The following is a 21447-nucleotide window of genomic DNA, read 5'->3' as shown; positions in this document are numbered from 1 at the left end:
GGTATTTTATGCAAATTATATATTTCAAAATGAAAATTCAAGATGTCATTTTGTTTAGCATCTGTTCATCCTGGAACCGATTCAACTTGACATGTCATCTAAATAATAAAAAAGTAGAAAAAATATCCACAGTTTGCATAGCTGTTACTGCAGTGTTTTATTGTCATGCCTGTCACATATATATATTTTAAACCAACCAGACAGATTAGAAGGCTCTTTTTGGAAAGACTATAAAATATCTTTTAAAACTTTAAAGACAAGAAGATTATCTCTAAAGCTTGGGATTATAACCTATTTAGGATGCGTCAGGGATTAGTTAATCACAACTGTCAGTGCAGTACAGTAGTTGACACAAGCTGAAGTATTAACGGAAATAGGATTAATAATCATCTCAACATCAAAAGTAATTATTCATTTGAGATGTAAATGACAAAAATACAATAGAATACATAATAAACAATTATGAAGTAAAAAGATAATTCATGGAGTTTATTTGTGTTATTGTGAGTCAATTAATATTGAGTATTCATTTAACTTGAAGAAACTAAACAAAAAAATATCATTGTGGTGGTAAAGAGAATCTAAAAACTTGTTTAAAATGTTTATAAAATGGGAATAGAGTGTGATTTTTATCCATCCGCCCTATACATACATTTATGAGAAAATGAAAGTACACGCTCTTTCAGTTTAAAGGTTTCTGACCTTTAGCAGTTTTTTCTACTACATCTATGCTGTGCTGGTAAACAAATGCACTTGAAAAACTTATCAGCAATTGTGACCATCCCCTACGAAAAGCGGAAGTTTTCTCTGGAATTTTCAATTGTGTAGTAACATAATTCCAAGGAGGAAAGACATCAGCAATGTCAGCAGTGCAATCTTGGAGTAGCAAATTATGCTACCCGTTAATCTGGGAAGGGGATTTACAAACAATTTTAAAGTCCATCAATTTACAGTGAGAAATAATAACTGCAAGTGGAAAACATTCAAGACAGTTGCTAATCTTGCCGCTAGTGGATGTTCCAGAGAATTCACACTAAGATCAGACTATGAAATGCTTAGAGAAATTCTAAAAAAAAAAAACAAACGCTCCATTTTGGACTTCACAGGCCCTAATTAGCATAATAATGGTAAAGTTCATGACAGTACAAGAAGAAAAAGTCTGAACAAGTATGGTTTGTTTAGAAGAGTTGCCAGTAGAAAACAATCTTTATTCTAAAATGAAACATGGCAGCATGGCTTTGCAAAGTTGCATCTGAAAAAATCACAAGACTTCTAAAACAAATGTCAGATAAGACCAAAGTGGAGATTTTTGGTGATAATGCACAGCACAAACCGAACACAACCAACCATTACAAACACCTGCCAAGCACTGTGGTGGAGGAGTGATGAATTGGGATCGTTTTTGCAGCTACAGGATCTGAGCACCTTGCTGTCAATGAATGGACCAATAACTCCTCTGTATACCAAGTATTTTAGAGTCAATTATGAGGACACAGGACAATGATCTCAAGCACACCAGTAAATCTACAACAGAATGACTGAAAAACAAAAGAAAAGTGTTGCAATGGCCCAGTCAAAATTCAGACCTCAACTCTATCCAAATTCTGTGATTGGACTTTAGGAGAGCTGTGCATAAATGAATGCCTACAAACCCCCACTGGAGCAATGTTGTAAAGAAGACTGGGCAAAAATTCTTCCACAACGATGTTAGACTGTAACTTGAGTTACAGGTTATTGCTGCTAAAGGTGGTTCCACAGGCTAAATCATGGGGAGTACTTTATTTTACACATGACTTAGAATAGGAAGGGGTAACTAAAAAACACTTCTCTCACTTCTCATTACCGTTGCATTAGAGGTGATGTAGTACTACACAAAGACATTTGTGAGCAATGCTAACAGATAAGAATGCAAAATAGACAAATTGTAAAAGCAGCTTCAAGTTCACAAGAGTTCTGTTAGGATCAACCGGTATTTTTTTCTACTTTTTGAACAGGTATAACATATAGAAATATAAAAAAAACAAAAAAAAAAAAAAAAAAGGACATAAAATAATTTTATTGTTAGAGTTTACGTTCACATAAAGGCTGAATAACGCATGTGTTTTGTATGTGCATTATGAGCATATTTGTAATGTGCATTTTTACACCATTGTCCCCTTTCAGTCAACATGTTGGTGAACTGGCTCCTTTTAAAACAATGGTAACCCAGTATACACGCTAACATGCATTAAAATGTGCATAGCTGTGATTAGCAAAAAAAAAAAACATTTTTTGAATAAATAGGTTATGTGTAATTGTTACAGTCTGTAGCCATTTTGCCTGAACTTTTGAATATCATATGAAGAACCTGCATTTGTAGCATATGCTGTAAAAATAAGACATCACTTATTGTAGTCAATGCTGACATAGACCAGAGAAGAAAGGTGATGACTTTCAATAAACATGCATAATTGTTTCAACCAATCATGCATTCTTGGGCACAGAACATCAACCTCTCTAGAGGTGGCTTTGTCTTTGTTCAAGATTATTATAAATTCCTAAAATGTTTCCCCTATGAACAGTTGTCCAGGTTTTATGCAGATACTGTTTTTTTCTGAAGGCATACAACCAATTTTCAGCGTGATTGTAGCTAGGCAATGATCCAGACTTAAAACCTGGCAGCCTTAACTGGACTCCTTAATGTATCCAGCCTGACAAGGCTTGATAACCAAAGCCGAGTGAATTGTACACAGAAGTGTCAAGAAACTCTTTGATTGAGGTAGTAAAGTACCTGCAGCGGATACCTGGGTGATGTGGTTTTGAGAAAGAACTTTAGCTGGTGTAGTAAACAGAAACCTATGACGCCTAATTCGGAGGAAATAAACCTTTCCGTGTAAAAGGGATTAAAGGGCCTGGATAAGGCTATAAGTAAATGTGCTGTAGATTTGCGGCATTTTATTTGGGATCCAGGCCCCAAGTGTCCTGGAAGGAATGGGTGGGCCAGGCACTCCATCCTGCTTCCAATTTAGGGATTTGGGATTGCTGGGTAGCACCTGGCTGATGCTAAAAAGAATCATATTTTTTACAGTAGATGAGTTGCAGCCTGAGGCCAGGTCTGGCTCAGGCAGTAAATATGTGTGAAGCCTGTGAGTAAAGGTCCCACACAATGTAGGTCTGGTAGACCAGTGACTCTATAGAGCAGTGGTTCTTAACCTTGTGGGAGAAACTGAACCCCACCAGTTTCATATGCGTGTTCACCGAACCCTTCTTTATTGGAAAAATAAAATATGATTTTTACAAATTCAAAACATAGGTATACAGTGAGGGAAAAAATATTTATTTTGAAAACAAAAAAGTTCTCCTATATTTAGAAAAATAATAACATAATAATGAAATTTACTGCAAATCAGTGTGACTTCTGCTGTTGCCTCTCAGAGACCAGTTCAGGAATGCGCGGCTTTACCTTGGCAAGTGCCACTCTCATGTCATTTTCACAACAAAGTCTGTTCCTTTTCTTCGTTTTTATGTCCAGCATCCTCGAAAAGGATTGCTCGCAAAGATATGTTGTAACAAACGGTATGAAAATTTCCAGAGCTTTCTTAGCAATAACAGGGTACGTTACCAATTGTTGACACCAAAACGTTGAGAGCGTTGTTGTTCTGAAGAGTTCCTGTTGAACCTGGCTCTGCTGAATTTCAATGATTTCATCGAGGTATTCATCATTGACATCTGTTGTCTCAACACTAAACGTGAACGGCTGAACGGCTGTCTCACCCATGCTGGATATGACTCTCTTGTAGGGAAGTATCCGTCGAGAGACTTTGCAAGCTCATCTAAGTGCGTGGCAATAGTTTGCTTCAGTTCCGCGGGTACAGAAGTGTCTCCGATTCCAGATACATCTTCGATCTTACTTACACAGTTGTCTAGCAGGGGAAAGTTCGCGAAGTTATCGCTTTCTGTTCGTCGTTTCCATAATGGTAGCTTTTTTTGAAAAGCTTTCAGGTTTTCTTCCGCTTCGATGATGTTGACTCCACCACCCTGCATCTGCTTATTGAGATGATTGAGAGCTGCAAAAATATCAGCCATGTACGCTAAAATAAGAATGAACTCAGAATTTTTGAAGCAATCTGCATGACAATGTTGCTGCTCTTGCAAAAACAGAGCCAATTCCACACGCATGACAAAAACACGATTCAGCACCTGTCCCCGGGATAACCACCGAACGTTAGAATGGTACAGAAGTACCTCGAATTCAGATCCCATTTCTTTACACAGCTCCTTGAAGATGCGGTGCTTCAGAGCATTATTTCGCCCATAGTTCACGCATTCCACAACAATTTTTAAAACTTCTGCCAGTTTTGGAGGCAAGGTTTTTGTTGCCAACGCATGCCTGTGCAGAATGCAATGCGTAACAATGATGTGTGGTGCATCGGCCTTCACTAGTGCACCAAAACCGGACTTTCTTCCGAGCATGGCTGGAGCTCTGTCCGAACAAACTGCAGAAACCATATCCCACGAAAGATTGTTGTCTTTGAAGAAATCATCCACAAGTTTCTTCACATCAGTTGCCTTAGTTGTTGTTGTAAGAGGCTTACAAAATAAAAAATCTTCCTTTATCATGTTGTCTTTCACATAGCGCACGAATACTGCAAGCTGGCTTAGATTGGAAACGTCTGTGGTCTCGTCGAGTTGAAGGCTGAATTTTGCCGGACTTGAAATCAGATCTGCAACTACTTGAGCCAAGATGTCTTTGCTCATGTCCTCTATTCTGTTGCTGATGATGTCATTTGAAAGAGGAATTTGAGATAACTGAACTTCAGCCGCTTTTCTCAGCATGATATTCGCCATCTTCAACACAGCTGGTTTTATGAGTGTTTCACCAATGGTGTGTGGTTTGCCCTGCTGTGCGATCAGGTAAGCAACTTCGTACGATGCTGTGAGGATCGGTTTGTTGGTGGGTACAAAGCCAAGAACAGGCAGAGTAGCCTTTTCATCGAATCTTGCTCTCTTCACCTTGAATTCAGCGAGCGTTGTGTTCTTGTATTTTCCATCTCCATGCATCTTAAGGAAGTGTTCCTTTAGTTTTGCCGGAGCTAGACTAGAATTGCTCAACTTGGCATTGCAAATCATGCAATTAGGACGCTGACTCCCATCACGTTCCGTTATACATGTGAATCCATATTGTACATATTCGTCCGACCACTTTCGTATTCTGCTCGACATACTTAGTATGAAGGGATTAAAATATTAAGATAGGAATCACACGACGTACTATCACAACAGTTACAATTCGACTACTGTGCGCATCAAATCCCCTGCAGCACAGATAGGCCAAGCGATGTTGCGTGATCACCTGCAGCCAATTATGGACAAGCGGGGCGTATCATCACGAATCATAAGCGCTTGGTGTGTTTTGACCTCCGCCAAACCCGCGAGACTAACTCACCGAACCCGTGTTAAGAACCACCGCTATAGAGAGTACAGAGAGAGGAGGCTAAAATTTGTGTTTTCTTTCATGCCGTGAAGACTTGGATCCCTCGTGAGGGAAAAACTTGCAATTTTGCTTTATTTTGCTTTTCTGCTCTTGATGTTTTGTATGAATAAAAATGGGCGTCCTGAAATTGGAACAGAAGTTTCAAATACCTCTCTGCAGTGAGTGTTTTATGCTAATCTCCCACACTGGGTATGATTTTTTTACATTAACTTTCAAATATGTGCCAATAATATACCCTTTGCATTCTCAGTACATAAGTGTTGATGTTTTATTATTCCCATGTAAAAATCTGATTGCCAGATCCTGGTTAGACCTTGGATAGCCCTTAGGGCTAAATTACCATTCTGATGGTTTGTCAGTATGCACAATGTAAACATTCAGCATCCTGGATAGAACATGGCATAGTGAATACTCTGCTTACATTTCTTGTATTTTAACCCATGGTTATAGTGACATTAGAAATAAAATCAAGCATAGGGTACCTCAAAGACTTTTAGGGAACAAAAAATCTTTTTTTTTTTTTTTTTGCGAGTTATCAATGTTTATATTGAAAAAAGATGTAGCATTCACAGTTAATACAGCAGGTTAAAATAATAACATATAACACATATTATAATATATAACATAAGGTTATCAGTATGAGAGACAATTTATAGGAATTAAAACAAAACAGAAGAATACAGTATGTCAAAAATAAACTTATATGGCATTTATAAGTTAACTGAAAAAAAACACAACCTCTACAGTGTTTTACCTGTAGCTAGCACACTCAGAATTCCTCCACAACTTAGTTATTTATTAAATATAAAATCTAAATATATACAAAATTTGTCATTCTGTTCAGCAAGTATTGTGCTCCAGGGACCTCTTACTAGGCTGAAGTTAGGTAACCTCACATTTTTTAACTGTGGGTATACAATACAGTTTGCATACCCCCAACTGTCTCTGATCTGGAGGATATACACATCTCTATATACAATGCATCATTTAAAAAATAAAAAGTTTTATTTGCACTAAAGCTAAAATCAGTCATTTATCAACCTCATAATGAACTAATGTTGTGCATTCAATAAGGTAGAGGCCTTTGTGAAGGTTTTCTGAAGTGACTGGAGGTTTATGGAAGTGGTTCAAGTGGCATACTGCCCTGAGATGTTGCATGAAATGTCTCAACAACTGCTCTGCAACCAAATGACTGTACAAATAGGGATTTTGACTGCTCCAATTCCTTTCAGTAATAACCTGCGCTTTGGGGGTCCAAGAATTGGTTGATGGAGGTGAATCACAGAAGTCCTGATGTCCAAATTACTTTCCTGATCTTAGTAGTTGTAAAACATGTTATGCAACCTCTAAATTATCATGTTTATGCTTTTAAATAGATATGCTTTTAAAAAGCTATTATAAAGAAAACACATTCAAACTAAACCACTACTTGTTTTATCCAATAAAATGTTATAATCCACAAAATGAGGGTGTGGATTTGATGTGTCATTTGGGTTAAGAGTGTTAGCCTTCCATTTCCTTTCAATTTGGCCACAGACCCATCCCCATACATGGAGTTCAGATTTATTTTATCATTCTTTGTGTGTGGAATGGATGGAATAGGCAAACCTGCTAGTAAACACACAGTAAGGACATAAAAGTGACGTAGATAAATATGCAGTCTGCATAGCTGGAATGTTTGTAACAAGTGTTCAGAAATGTGCACTGAACGCTCATTATACTATTGCCCTAGGTTACACAAGAGTAGACTTATGCAGGTTTTAATTTATTACTTTGAAGAAAGTTTAAGTATTGTAAGCTTTGAAAATTCACTAGTTAATGTAAGGGGCCTGCACAGGTTGAAATTATAGTTTAACACATACATCAGTGGATTGGTCATATTTGTCAAATATCTTCAGTATAAAAGGAGAGTATAAGAAAAGCTCAGCGACCCAAAAAACATTTTACTCAATGGAACAGCAGGAGGTGATTTCACACATTTTTAGCATTTAGTAGTACTAAGTAACATTATTGCCACTGATTTAAGAAACATTGTACAGTAGAAACAGGTAGGTATGCATTCAAAGCTAAATATAGTTCTTCTTTTCCAGTTTTATTATATGTATTGTGTTATGACATGTTTTGATCTTGCTGTATAACAAACCTTGATTTGGACATATGGTAGCATGTTTGTAAATTATTCTAAAATGTAATTTTACGTACTTACTGCTTCCACTTGCACAGCTCTTTTTTTTATCAAGCACTTTGAGGGCCACTTGTGGGCAAGAACTTGGATATTTACAATGTTCTTAAGTGGATTTTAACCCACAAATATTCACTTTTCCCCCTGTCATAGGGAGTCACCATCTTCCTTCTTCTTTTATTACTTAATATGATCTGTTGATCGTATGATTGAACATGCCCAGAGGACGTAACTCCCCAATTGCTAAAGTTAGCACAATCTTCCCTATAATGGAGCCACACGAATATAAAAAAAATCTCTCTTCTGTTGCTTGAAATGCTACTTGATTGACTTAAGTATGCCATGAGAAGCAAAAAGTGAGACATTAAGAAAAGTAGACAGGTTTCATGCTTGCATTGTAGAATACCACTTCCATGCCAACCCTTTGAGGAGCTGGAGAACCCAGACTGAAAGTGGGTAGCACAGACTTTCATACCATATCATTTATATCTGTATTGAAAGAATAACCTCATTTATTATCTGGTATCCAAATTATAATATTCTGTATTTGGAAAATCTGTGAAAACTTGGCCTGTATATACTGAAAGATGTGTCACTGTAAAGAGCATATCTGCGTCTGGTTTTAAATACATTCCACTCTGTCCAGGGCTTGCTGTTAAAGTAACATTTGGAATAGTTTATTTTAAATAAGCCTTCTGAAAATATAAATGTTATAACTGTAAAATATACCTATACTAGACCATGGAAGGCACACAGTTCTATACAGGAGTCAAAGATGTAAACTAATATTGTGTCAGGTTACTGACTTCATAGCTCTGTTTCCTCACTAATTGTTAGTAGTTACCTTCCAGTATAGCAGGCTTAAGGTGCATACCACTGTCTACCAGAAGTCACAGGAACACCAACAGATGTTTAAGATTTAGGATTATAAATATTTTATATTTTTTTCTACTTTGCATCCACTCGCACTAAGTAGCTATTTAAGTTATCAGCAAGTGATTCCTACAACCTTGTTTATTGATTGTGTGAGAAATCTGCAGCTCCTGGAGTAAACTCATATAAGCAAGAGAAGAGCAGAACTCCATGCAGCAGAAAATGATGGTTTAAAAAAGTGTTTATCTTGTTTTTACAATACTTGTGTATGTGCGTGTTATATTCTGTGAAAGATAATGACTTTTTTAAGGATACAGTGTGCGTTTTATATTTGTGTTTTAAAAAGGCTGAATTGTTGAAATTTGATTTTTTTTTTTCTCTTACTTTTTTTGACAGGTCTTAGCACTACAATTGGATCTCATCGAGATAAAGCTTGTAACCCACGAATGGGAAACTTAGCTATTGGCCGGCCCTTATGGACAGACACTACTTGTGGCATTAATGGTACAGAACTGTATTGTATGTATAATAAGAATCAGCATGGAACTTGCTCAGGGCCAAAGTGTGACAAGTGCAATGCTGCAGTGCCCCGATTCTCACACCCCTCCTCTGCAATGGCAGACTCAACTTTCAAAATGCCACGCACATGGTGGCAGTCAGCCAGGGACACTCAGAGGGAAATTATACAACTGAATCTGGAATCTTCATTTTATTTTACTCATCTGATCATGGTGTTCAAGTCACCTAGGCCTGCAGCCATGATTCTGGAGAGATCCCAGGACTTTGGCCTCACGTGGCATCCATATAAATACTTTGCTACAAACTGTACGACAACCTTTCAGATGGAGGATGATATTCATGACAAAGGAGCTCTTTGTACATCACGCTATTCTAATGTTCTCCCATGCAGTGGAGGGGAGGTAAATATACTTTGCAAAACATAAATAGCACATAGATGATGTTTATAGCAGGATTTTCTACTGCTACCTTCTCAGCTGCCACGGAAATAGGAACACTGAGAGCCAACAAAGTCATGATAGTTATCATAAGTTCATACATAGTTCACACTCCTCCCTATTATTTGTAATTGAAAGAATATTCTCAGTTACAGAATGATAACTAATACTTATGGCCGGCTGTATATAATTTAGAAGACAAGTAGCATCTAAATCAATTATACCTCAGCATCTGTTACTTGTTTACAGTAACATGGGGTTATGGAAAGAGAGCAGGTGTAGCACATTTGACCATTATATAAAAATATCTAGTTTTTAATGAAAACTGCCTTAAACTAGACCATGTGTAACTGTGCCCAACTTCTTATACACCCTCTGTTCCATGTCTAGGCCTTGTATGTTCCGGTTTGATTTGTGATATTGGAAAGTCCACATAATGGTAAGGTTTTCAACAAGGTAGACAACATTACCATACCAACGTTTAAAATAAGAATCTTCCTGTGAATAGGTAGCTAAAGCTGGTTGACAAATATATTTTACTTAAAAGGCTACTTTTAAGTGGGAGCACAGCACATCATAGTTACCAAGTTCCTTTTATTTTCCGCTTGGCATGCAGCCTGTGCACATAATTAGCCGGCTGGCCTACTAAATTTCTGGGAATCCTAGAATCCAGTTTTCCATGCTTACAGTGCTGCTCTTTCTTTCTATGGCTTATGAAGACACACCTATAAATATAGGTAGATTACCATATAATAATATGACAGGATGCTGCAAGCCCATCCAGAAGAATCATGAGAAGACCTCTATCATGAAGAATATATATTCAAATTAGCAGAAAATTAGTTTTACTTTTAGCTTTTGGTTTCAGCTATTCTGTTGATGGAGTATACAATACATCCCAATTATAAATTAATCACACGGGGTTAATGAGAAAAACACTTACACTGATTTGTAATTAATACACAACAATATGAATTACCTTTATAAATGATATTGTTCATATATAATATGACATGCCAGGATTGTAAATATTTAGACTAAAATTTTTAGGATATGCCCTTTAAAATACAGTGTTTAATGTACATATGTGTTAAAATATGTGGGCCCAACTGTATTGAAAACAGATGTAGGTATTAGGGTCCTAATAGCAAATGATTATGGCTGGGGGCAATTTATCCAGGGATGTCAGGTCTTTTAATTACAATTTCAGTCATGCTTCAGAGGAATTCAATGAGAGGGTTGCCTTTTCTAACTGGAGGTGATACAAACTCTGGAGGCCTCTAAGCACTAGGGTGCTTAGCAGACCAAACCATGTGAAGGAAAGTCCAGAGATTTATGAAAATAAAAAAAAAGTTTTAATCTAATGAAAAAGATTGCCAGCTTTTGAAATAGAAACCAGTGATTGTTTTACAAGTGCCTAATGTTAAGTTGTCCTTTAAGAGCTAACCGGGTATATTCATAGGTTTTGCTTCTGAAGTTTCTTGGATGGAAACAATGCCTAAAAAAATTAAAAAACATATTTTCTGTACTTAAATTTTTCTTGGAAAAAAATTCTGATTGAAGCTCTGTGCACTATAAGAGGTTGTATAGGAGGTTTATAAAAGGTAAGGAGTTCTGCAAAGTCAGCATCATTTTTCAGGTATTAGTCATATTATATTACAGAAGTTGTCAACGAGGTTATCAAGCCAAATTTCATCGGGACAGCTGCCAAAATTATTACAATGAGAGCTGTCTGTTAGTTACCAGGGCAGTCTCTGGATAAATGCCGTCTGCATTAACTGCAGATTACATAATTCATGATTTTCATTACGTATAACAATTGGGAAAAATAACATAGTAATTGGCCTGCTCGAACAAATAATTGATTTATAAGTGGGCAAAAAATTGTCCTTTTTGTTTACAATAATTTAAATATAAAAAATACAACACATTCTGAAATTAACCCCTGAATGCCATGTAATCCCAAAATATTACCTTGAAAGACAGTTGTGTAATAAAAAGCTTAGATGTGTGTGGTATAATGCTGGTGTTGAATTAACCACCTGGGCGTTACACTGATGTCTGGATTTCTGTACCAAAAGCGGTACACTGTTTTTCATGAAATTATTTTTTTTAAATTGCAGACCTGTAACTTACAGAAATATGTCCGAACGAGGGTCTAGTAGATATCCTGAATATAATAAAGTTTGAAACACACAACCATGTAAAAAAAATAACTTTAATAATAAAATTAAATAAAAACTCAAAAATCAGCTTAACCACCTGGGCTTCACACTGATGTCTAGATTTCTGTTCCAAAAGCGTTACACTGTTTTTCGTGAAATTTTGTTTTTTAAATTGTAGACCTGTAACTTACAGAAATATGTCCGAACAGGGTTCTAGTAGATATCATGAATATAAAAAATGTTTGAAACACACAATCATGTAAAAAAAAAAATTACTTTTAATAAAATTAAATAAAAGACACAAAAATCAGCTTAAACAAGAATACATAAATAAATGAAAAATACTGAAAATGCGATAATTCGGTATACTGTATAATAATATATTTTTCTAAAACACCTCCCTAGTGTCCGTCACATACCTATAGACAAAACCACATAAATATATTTTCTATTATTTTGTATTGGATTGGATACAGGACTTTGTATTCAATCCAATACAAAATGAGAACAAAATTCAAACTCTCATTTTGTATTGGATTGAATACAAACTCCTGTATCCAATCCAATACAAAATGAGAGTTTGAATTTACCAATTACATACTTTGTATTTATTTTGAATTATTTTGTATTGGATTGGATACAGGAGTTTGTATTCAATCCAATACAAAATGTGTTTGAATGACTTTCAATTTGAATTTCCCGCACACGCGCCGACGTCATCCTACGCGCCGACGTACACGCTACGGAGGGAGAAGAAGCCGGCCGGCTTCTTCTTCTCTGACGGCCAGCTTCTTCTTCCCGGAGAGGGCACCCGACTCTGGAGGACGACGCTGGAGATCGACGCTGGAGGACAACGCTGGATCGCAGCGGGACCAGGTAAGTGATCGATAAACCCGAACTTTTTGAAAATACAGTGAGAAAAGTTCGGGGTTATCGATAATTGTAATTATTTTAACCCCGAACCAAGGTCGGGGTTATCGCTCAGGTGGTTAAACAAGAATGCATAAATAAATAAAAAATACTGAAAATGCAATAATTTGGTATACTGTTTAGTAATATATTTTTCTAAAACACCTCCCTAAGTGTGGTAAAGTCCAAGTCCAAGGTCCCATACCTATAGACGAAACCACACAAATATATTTTGTATTATTTTGTATTGGATTGGATACAGGACTTTGTATTGAATTCAATAAAAAATATTTAATTTTCCTGCTACGACCCCCGTCGACGGACGTATGCACGGACATCATCAGGAATCGTCGAGGGACGCGTACACAAACGCCGGGTGTTCTAATTCTTTCCGTACTTCCATGCAAAAAGCGTTACATTTTTTGCATGGAAATTTATTTTAGATTGTAGGCTATAATTCTTAGGCATGACTCACCGAAATATGTCCAAAATTTAATAAATGTAATAATAAACTTTAAACTTTTTTTTTATAAAACATTAAAAAAAAAAAAAATAGTGTATAATGTAATGTAACTGTACAGTAGCTTATATAATACATATATAATACAATTATTTATATATAATATAAAGATTTCTTTGTATTGGACTCAATACAGCTTTTTTGTATTGAGTTCAAAACAAAGTGATTTTAATTTCCCGCCCCGCCTCCCGCCCGCACCGACACTTGCAGCGACGTCACTGGGAAACCCCAGAGATCATCGCTGCACTCGCCGGGAGAAGACAGAAGACGTCTCTGGAGGAGCTGCGGGGACATGGTAAGTATTTTTTTTTCAGTTGTAATCCGATTGTCATACAATGTTGTATGACAATCGGATTGCACTGTAACGCGTGTTTCTATTTTTAGCTACCCCGTGCCTGGTTCGGGGTAAACGATTGTAGCAAGTTTTCTTACCCCAAACCAGGCTCGGGCTAACCACCCAGGTGGTTAAAGCATATTTCCTTTACAGTGCACCCCAATTCCTTAATTCTTTCCGCTCTGTTTTTAACTACCCCCTAAATACTGAATGGGACACAATGGGCCCTATTTATAAAGCAGGGTATCAGACATTCCTTCAAATATTCCCTCAACAGAATCTACCAGGTTCATGTGTTTTAATGGCAGTAATTGATTCCCCACCAGAGAATGTTTCAGGAAATGTCAGACTCCCTGCTGTACAAACAGAGCCCAGTGACACTGGATTAATTAGCATATAATTGGGTAGGTTGATTTTCCATTATCCAATGCCACTCAACACAATGCTTCAGAGTAATACATTACTTCTTGTGCCAAGAAATTATTGGTCTCACCTTTTACAGTAGCAGTACGGTGCATTTTAGAAGAATGAATGAATATAAGGAAGGTATTGAAGAGACTAGGGGATAATTCTTCAAAGGCCCAGCAGCTGGGCATGTGGCAAGAAAGGAGATCTTAGATATGTCCTGAACCTTAGCAATGCCCCTATATTTAGATTGCACTTGACAGTGAATTATGAAGATGTGTGCTAGGTGAGGACTGCTAAAGCTTTGATTTACAGCAAGTGCTGGATTTAGATGGCTGCTTTTGGTGTAGAAGGCTCTTTTATGTTTGTTGTATGGTTTCTAAAAATATCACTGATGGTAAAACTTACCGTATCCGTGAGTGTTAACATTATACACATTGTACCATTTTATCTTAAAAACAAAATGACTTTATTGAAGCATGTTTTTCTTAGTAGTGAAAAATAAGGCTGCCTTCAGTGTAAGTAAATGAATTCCTTTCCCTTCAACAAATGCTAATCTGCTTTTGTTTACAAATAGGAACTGCCAAGGCTTTACAAATGGTGGCAGCACTTTGTAAGGCTGATGAGGCGTCCACATGTCCAGGAATTTGCATTTTCCTTCAGACTACACAATGTACAACACCAGAGAACATTGGGTATTTCAATATTCCACTGATACGTTATCAAACAGAATAAATTAACGTTTGCATGAATGTTACAGTTTAACATTCCATTGATATCATTTGTTCTTGGTATAACACGGGAGTTATGAATTTCTAATTCTTTCACTTCCAAACAAGTGCTTAGATTGCCTTAAAGGCAAATGTATTTTTTTTGTGGCATGTTCAGATTTAATTTTGTCTGGTAAACTGCTTATGAATATTTCATATTATTTACCATTACACGGTGAATAAAATAAACAGTTTCTTTTTTAAGGTCAAATGGCCAAGGCACACAGCTGATTGGGTAACATGCCCTCTTCCTTATTGCTAGAAGATATGGCCTGATAAGCTATAAAAAAACAGTGCAGGCTTTTTTTTATCAGAAATTCAAGCATTATCTGCAAACCATATCCTGGAAACATCTTGTTTTGCCTGAGTTTTGTCCCGATATGTGTATATGACAAAATAAGTTACGTGATGGTGAGGGGTATTTACATGTTATATTGTTAATTAACCAGTAAAAGATTCTTTTGTCATGAAATACCTGTATGAAAAACAAAACAATATTTCAGCTAATAGAATCTTAAGGTTATCTGTTACACATAGTAGATACCAGGTTACGTGGAGTAGGTAACAGCTTTTACATTTTTGAGAAAAGGGGTTTTACATCAAATATACTTCTGCAAAATATTAAAATGGTGGATCATATCTAGTTTTTTTGTGTAGAGGAGCTTTGCAATGGTTGTTTCATAAATGAAGTGTCCTCTACTACTTGATCCACATGTTTGCAGCAAAGCAGCCTAATGTATTTAAAGACTTGGATGGAAGATGTGGCATTTTCATATATGTTTGTGTGTTTTGTGTTTGTTTTTAAATCTGATGTTTAATCTCCATAAAATGTTAATTATATTTTTAACTAAAACCTTTATATTCCTAATACATATCTTAGCAATGTTTTTGCAGCTGGGGTTGCAAAAAGTGCCAGCCACATTCCAATTTCAGGTTATGCTTCCTCCTCTCCTGGCATTGGCATATGTACACTTAAAAGTGCAAACTAAGCAAAATTGACATAAACCTTGCCATGTATTTGCTGCATTCTGCACTGGACATCCCCACATTTAAATATGCTTTTGCTCTGTTTATAATCCCACCTTGTATTGCACACAAACCAGTATGCAATGCACAGAGGGCCTGGGAATAACACTGCTATGGATATAACTATTGCACTGCTTTACCCACATTGGTGAGGTGTGGTTTTAATCATTTTGAATGGCACTAAAACACCTTTTGAATATAGTTGCATTACAGGACTGAGCTGTAATGCAAAAAATGACAGCTATGGTGCATTTACCTTTGCCTTCATGGGTGGAAGTTAGTCTGGAGGTGTTGGCATTCCTAGGCAGACAGCATTTGCATGCAGGTCTCCCTAGGTACTGCTAAGCTAAGCCTCCATGAAGTGAAATAACTAAAATCTAATAAATGAAAGTGTCAGGCTAGGAGCAATAAGGAAGGGAAGAAACGTGATAGTTGGTATTGCTAATGCTTTAGCCAGGCTCTATCCGACTTTAGAATATGTCAGTAGAGGATAGGAGCCTGCACAACTTACAATACAAGACTTACGACTTACAAGACTTAAGACTTACAATAAGGTTTTATTCGTTAAGTCTTCACAAATCAGCAAAGTCTTGTCATGTCATCCCCCTGGCCTGGAATTTCACTTCAAAGCCCTAATTATTGAACAACTTTTTATTGTGCAGAAATAGGTTATAACCTCTGTCAGAGTTTTAGTGCCATCTTTCTTCGTAACTGGGAAATTAATCCTCAGTGTGCTAATGTAATTAGTAGGTAATCTCTGCAAAAGGAATCTATACATGAATAAAAATATAATTTATATTATAGAGTAAATAAGTGTTAGATCCTCTGTCAATGAATTTGTTGTTGTTTGTACCTTTCAATATTTCCTATTTATTGTTTAGGCATCAGATATGCAGTAAGTGGAAGGGAAATGTTACCAATGGGATGATGTACAGATAAAAAAACTAGACAAAAATGTTAAACTCTCTATACTTTTAAAAAGTCTTCTCTGTAGGTCTAAGTACAGAAGTTCATGTCTTACAAACAGAAGAAAGGCAAGAACATCCATATGGCCAGGAAAACTTATGATCTTTTTATGAAAGCTATAATGGAATTGAAGCATCATTTGTACGAATCTAGTGTGCCCAAAAGACCCCTAACTCACAGCACATTTTTTAAAAAATGAGCATGTACTTTACGTGTTATAGTCAAACCATGATTTCATCTTTGAAGTGGTTCTGTGTGATTGCACGAAGCTGTGCTGTTCATGGTGTTTGTGATGTTTGTAACACTGTCTCTGAGAACATGGAATGCCGTGGGAACGGCAGGAAACTCATCATGATTCATCTACATTTGTGAATAGAATAGCAATCAGGGCTCCTGGGTGACATATACTGTTAAAAGATAGTGATCAGGGAATATATGCATAATATTAAATGCTGTGGGAAAGTCCCTAATCCCAGGTGTAATATATTGATGCACAAAACACTCTGGCTATGCTATAGTAAATTGGAAATTAGAAATCTTAGACATACATCCCTGAATAATTGCATGATCTTGTCAGTAATGGGCTGATTGGAAATACATTATGTCTGTGGGTCACCATTGACCTGTTCAGACACCCCTGAGCTTGGGAGAGTTTTCAGTTTATATTCAGTTATTAAACTTCACCATATGAATAAAGAATGAATCCACTGGGTAAGTGAACAACAAATTTGTTTTAATTTATATTTTAGTGGAATTGAATGAGCCATGTTATCAGCTTGCACTGGTAACATGTTACCGCAAGCCCTTCTCATTCTTATTACTAAGATAGTCCTGTTTACTTACTTTAAGCTGGGAGAGCAGGTACATTTCTAAAAGATAGACAAGCCAGGAGCTATAAATCTTTTTACTGGTAAAAGGGAGAGAAGGCGTGGGATTACTCCAGGCAAAAATATTTAATTTTACTGATGTAACAAAGGAAGTGTCGAATATGCAGAATCTGAACTAATATAAAGCAACCTTTCCATGTAGGAAAAATCAAATGGTTGATTAACAGGCATTCTTTGGTGCATGTAGAATCTAACCCCCCCCCCCCCCTTTTCAGAACCATTCACTTTTTTGCAAATATTATTATCACGTTTTTGAGTCAAGGACTATGTCACCATCTGCTGTATAAAGTTATGTATTCCTAACTATAAATGTTTGGCTCAGTAACCACTAGTTGGGCTATGTACACACACTTGATTATTGTGGCCTGAGATGAGCAGGAATATTGACCATTGAAGTCGTTTATCAGTCCGCCCTGGTGTTTTATTCCCAAATTTTGTATTTTTTTTTTTTGCATATTGATAAGAAGGAAATGAGAAAACTGAAAAAACAATGAACTATTTTTATTTCCTTCCTTTTGTTCTAAATATAGTTAATTAATTGGTCTAACAATTATCTGTATTCTAGCTATATAAAATTAGCTGTATGACTGGTATTCCAGGAGTTAATGAAATCCCTAAAGATGTGAATGGTTAATAGAAACGCTAGGTTGTGGGTAGCCAAGGAATAAACAAACAGTATAGAGATATGAAATTGCTGCAATTTTAAATACAAACAGGTGAAAGTGCATTGTTGGCTTGCATCAAAGTATCTCTGTGTGGTCTGTAAGAAGTGTATCATACAAAGAATATCAAGGAATGTATCATACTCAGATATTGCCAAATGTAAAAAAGAATAATCAGTATGGTGTAGTTTTGTTTATTGCTCTTCAAGTGATCATACATATTAGAACTGGGTGTAAATTAAACGACTTCCAGACAATTTTTTTACATTGTTTTGTACACATACATGATAGGCCATCAGCTGCCCAGCATGCGTTTGATCTCCTTGTGGGGTGTTGTAATTACACTGATATCCCCACATAATTAAAAGAGGGATAGATATTTGCTTATTTTCCCAGAATTTCGTTGGGCTTAAAGACCTGACAAAATCCATATTTACCAATGACCTCTTTACCAATTTACCTCTTTATTAGGTGCCACTGAATGCCCTCTCACCAGTACAGAATTTTCAGTGCCATATGGAGCTAGTATTAAATTAGCCAAAACATGTTTTTATTTTTGGATTTTTGACAATATGATGAAAACTGATATCAGGATGTAACAGATATCAGAGATGTAACAGAAAGCAAATCTCAAATAGGGGACTTTGCATCTCACACAGCACTCACCAGAACTTTTATCCCCATTAAAAGATTTCTCCACCCCTCTTTCCCCCATATCTTCCAAAATGGATTTATTCTTACTTTCTATCTCAGTGACAGTGGTCACCAATGACCAGCACATACACAGATGGTAAGTCTTTCTTAAGGTGATTGTAACGGACAGGGCTGCTTGGACCAGAGAAGTGGGGGTAGACCCATCAAACTGTTGTGCAGTATTAGGATCTTTTGCTTGATGTATAAAATCAGCCTCATAAGTACAATTGTGTTTAATATGCATATCCAAGTTGAAATCAAAGTATTGTTTGGGCCCACCCAAATAGTTAGATCCAAAAATGTGAATGATTGTGGACTAAACATCATAGTACATTTCAAACTGAAAGGATTAGATTGTAGCTCTTTAAATTGTTGTAGGAGGAACCTCCCTCCCATCCAAATAATGAGGACATCATCAATGTACCTTCACAAAAAAAATATATTGAGAGTTCAGTATTAAGTCAAAATTGGGCAGATGGTCTTCCTCACTCTTTACAATTTAAAAAGTAAGGATGTTAGTTCCAGCCAGTTAGCACTTACCATGCATTACCACGTTATTATTCTGATCCATTTTAGTAAACGTGTTTCACCATAAACCTACTTTCACCTGTTTGTATCTACCCCTTTCTTCTCATTGTTCACAGTTTTCTAGATGAGCATTGTTACTTGACTGATTCATCTCAGATGGATTTTTTTTTTCAAGTAACAATCCCTATATGTTTACAAAAAAAAATGTTTGCATACAAGAATTGTATAATGCTACATAACATAAGGTGTATTATAAGGGTGTGCCTTGTGCCAGTAATATATATAACAGCATTTCGGTTACATTTTTATGGTCAGTTGTAAATGGGTAATAAAAAAGTAGAACTTGGCAGTTATTTTGAGGGTAGCCAAGGAATAAAAAAAACAATATCCACATATCCTCATATGAAATTGCTCTGTGATTTTTTTTAGATAATCACAGGTGAAAGTGCATTGTTGGATGGTGTCAAGGTACAACTCTGTGGTCTGTATAAAGATTCTGTCAAGAGAAAGATATTGTCAAGAGAAAAAAAAAACTAATTATACAATGTCATGTGTTTTTTAATGCTTTTAAAGTGAACATGCATATTTAATCTAGATTTAAATAGACAGTTTTTTTCTTTAAATTCTCATAAATTGGTTGGAACCATAGCTTGCAAAGGCCCCTCTGTGGTGTAACTTATCTTTTACATACTATACATTTGTGTATTTATACCAGAGACTGATGGTTGTTTTTACATGGGAAAGCAAGTGTTTTAAAAAAGTTCCCATTTGCTAGTAGGACAACTGAATTTTGCAATTCCCATGATACATACTTACTAAGCAATGTGGCCTTTTTCAAGTCAATATATCTTAATAAAAAAGAACAACATTTATAAGTGAAAAAGTAGGGTACAATTACATTACATTCTGACATTTTAAAAATACGCTTGTTATAGGAAAATGATTTGGTGTTGCTTGAGTACTTATTAATGCTTTGTTAGAGCTTTAAATGAATTCAATATTCAATAATTTATTATCCAGCCCAAAATGACTGTTACTTTAACCTTATATTAAATCTGAACTCCTGAGAGATATCAAGTCTACACTGAAGCTTTTTCTAAATCAATAGGTGATTTATTTCTTTTTAATGCAAGCACTTTTTAAGTACTTGAATTTGACTTGGCATTAGCCTCTTGCAGTCTCTGTATAGCAGAACACAAAAAGAAGGAGGGAGAAACAACAGAAGGGGCTTAATAGTTGTGTGTTGCTTCACTTTCACTGTCTGGTCAAGGAGTGGGGGGAAGGAAGAAACCTGTACTTTAACATGCAACTGCAGCATATGAATATGATAAATATAAGGTCTACTTCCCTGATAGTCAGGAATGTGCTAGTTCTCAGGAATGAGTGAAGAGAGATTTAGATTCTTTTTCATGTATTATGCTATTTTCCTTGAGGAGAGTTTGCCTAAAGGAAGTCTTTTCCCCAAAGAAAAAAAAATAGAATCCAGTTTTCTGATATGTTTGAGATCACAAAAAAGGGGAAAAGTGCACTAGGCTAAGGGGGATATGTAAAATAATACATGGAGTTCCTGCAAACAAAACAATCAAGCTAGCCTACAGAAACACTAACTAAACTGTTCAAACAACGGATATTCAGCCCTTTGTTCATTATAACCAAACAGAATAAATATTAGCAACTTTGGTTAAAATAAGCTAATGTGGAAAAAGGATATCTCATGATTTTTTCAGATTTCTGTCTATTTTAAAGCGTTGCAATTTTAAATTTCAATTACCACTCCATGTTTCAAATCTTATCATAATAATAAAACTGGGAACAGGTCTGATTGCCTTCACTAGTAACAGTGCTGGTGTGTAGTACAAACACGTATTCATTGACAATTATGCATTCATTCATAAAAGTGACAATCTTGTTAGCTAAATGCTATCTGTATGAATACAGCAATCTGAATTGAATTACCAAAAAATCATCCCATTTCTAGTAATCCACCTAATTACCCCTTTATAAATGTGCCCCTATATGGTAATTAATACAAATAACAAAGAGGTAAACTTGCATTGATAAATTAATACATTTTTCAGTTAGAATGCACTATACTAAG

The 21447-nt window shown here is 36.0% G+C and overlaps 1 protein-coding gene across 1 annotated transcript in view; it reads left to right on the top strand.

Annotated features, from left to right (window-relative positions):
• NTN4 (netrin 4) overlaps positions 1-21447 on the top strand; it is a 73378-nt gene that overhangs the window by 8796 nt on the left and 43135 nt on the right. The window contains exon 2 of the mRNA XM_072401279.1: positions 8925-9448. Within this exon, the coding sequence (XP_072257380.1) occupies positions 8925-9448 (524 nt within the window). The remainder of the gene's footprint in view (positions 1-8924; positions 9449-21447) is intronic.

This window comes from Pyxicephalus adspersus, chromosome 2 (assembly GCF_032062135.1).
Source record: "Pyxicephalus adspersus chromosome 2, UCB_Pads_2.0, whole genome shotgun sequence".
Classification (NCBI taxonomy): domain Eukaryota; kingdom Metazoa; phylum Chordata; class Amphibia; order Anura; family Pyxicephalidae; genus Pyxicephalus; species Pyxicephalus adspersus.
Note: the sequence above shows the minus strand (reverse complement) of the source record. Positions and strands in the feature narration are given on the sequence as shown.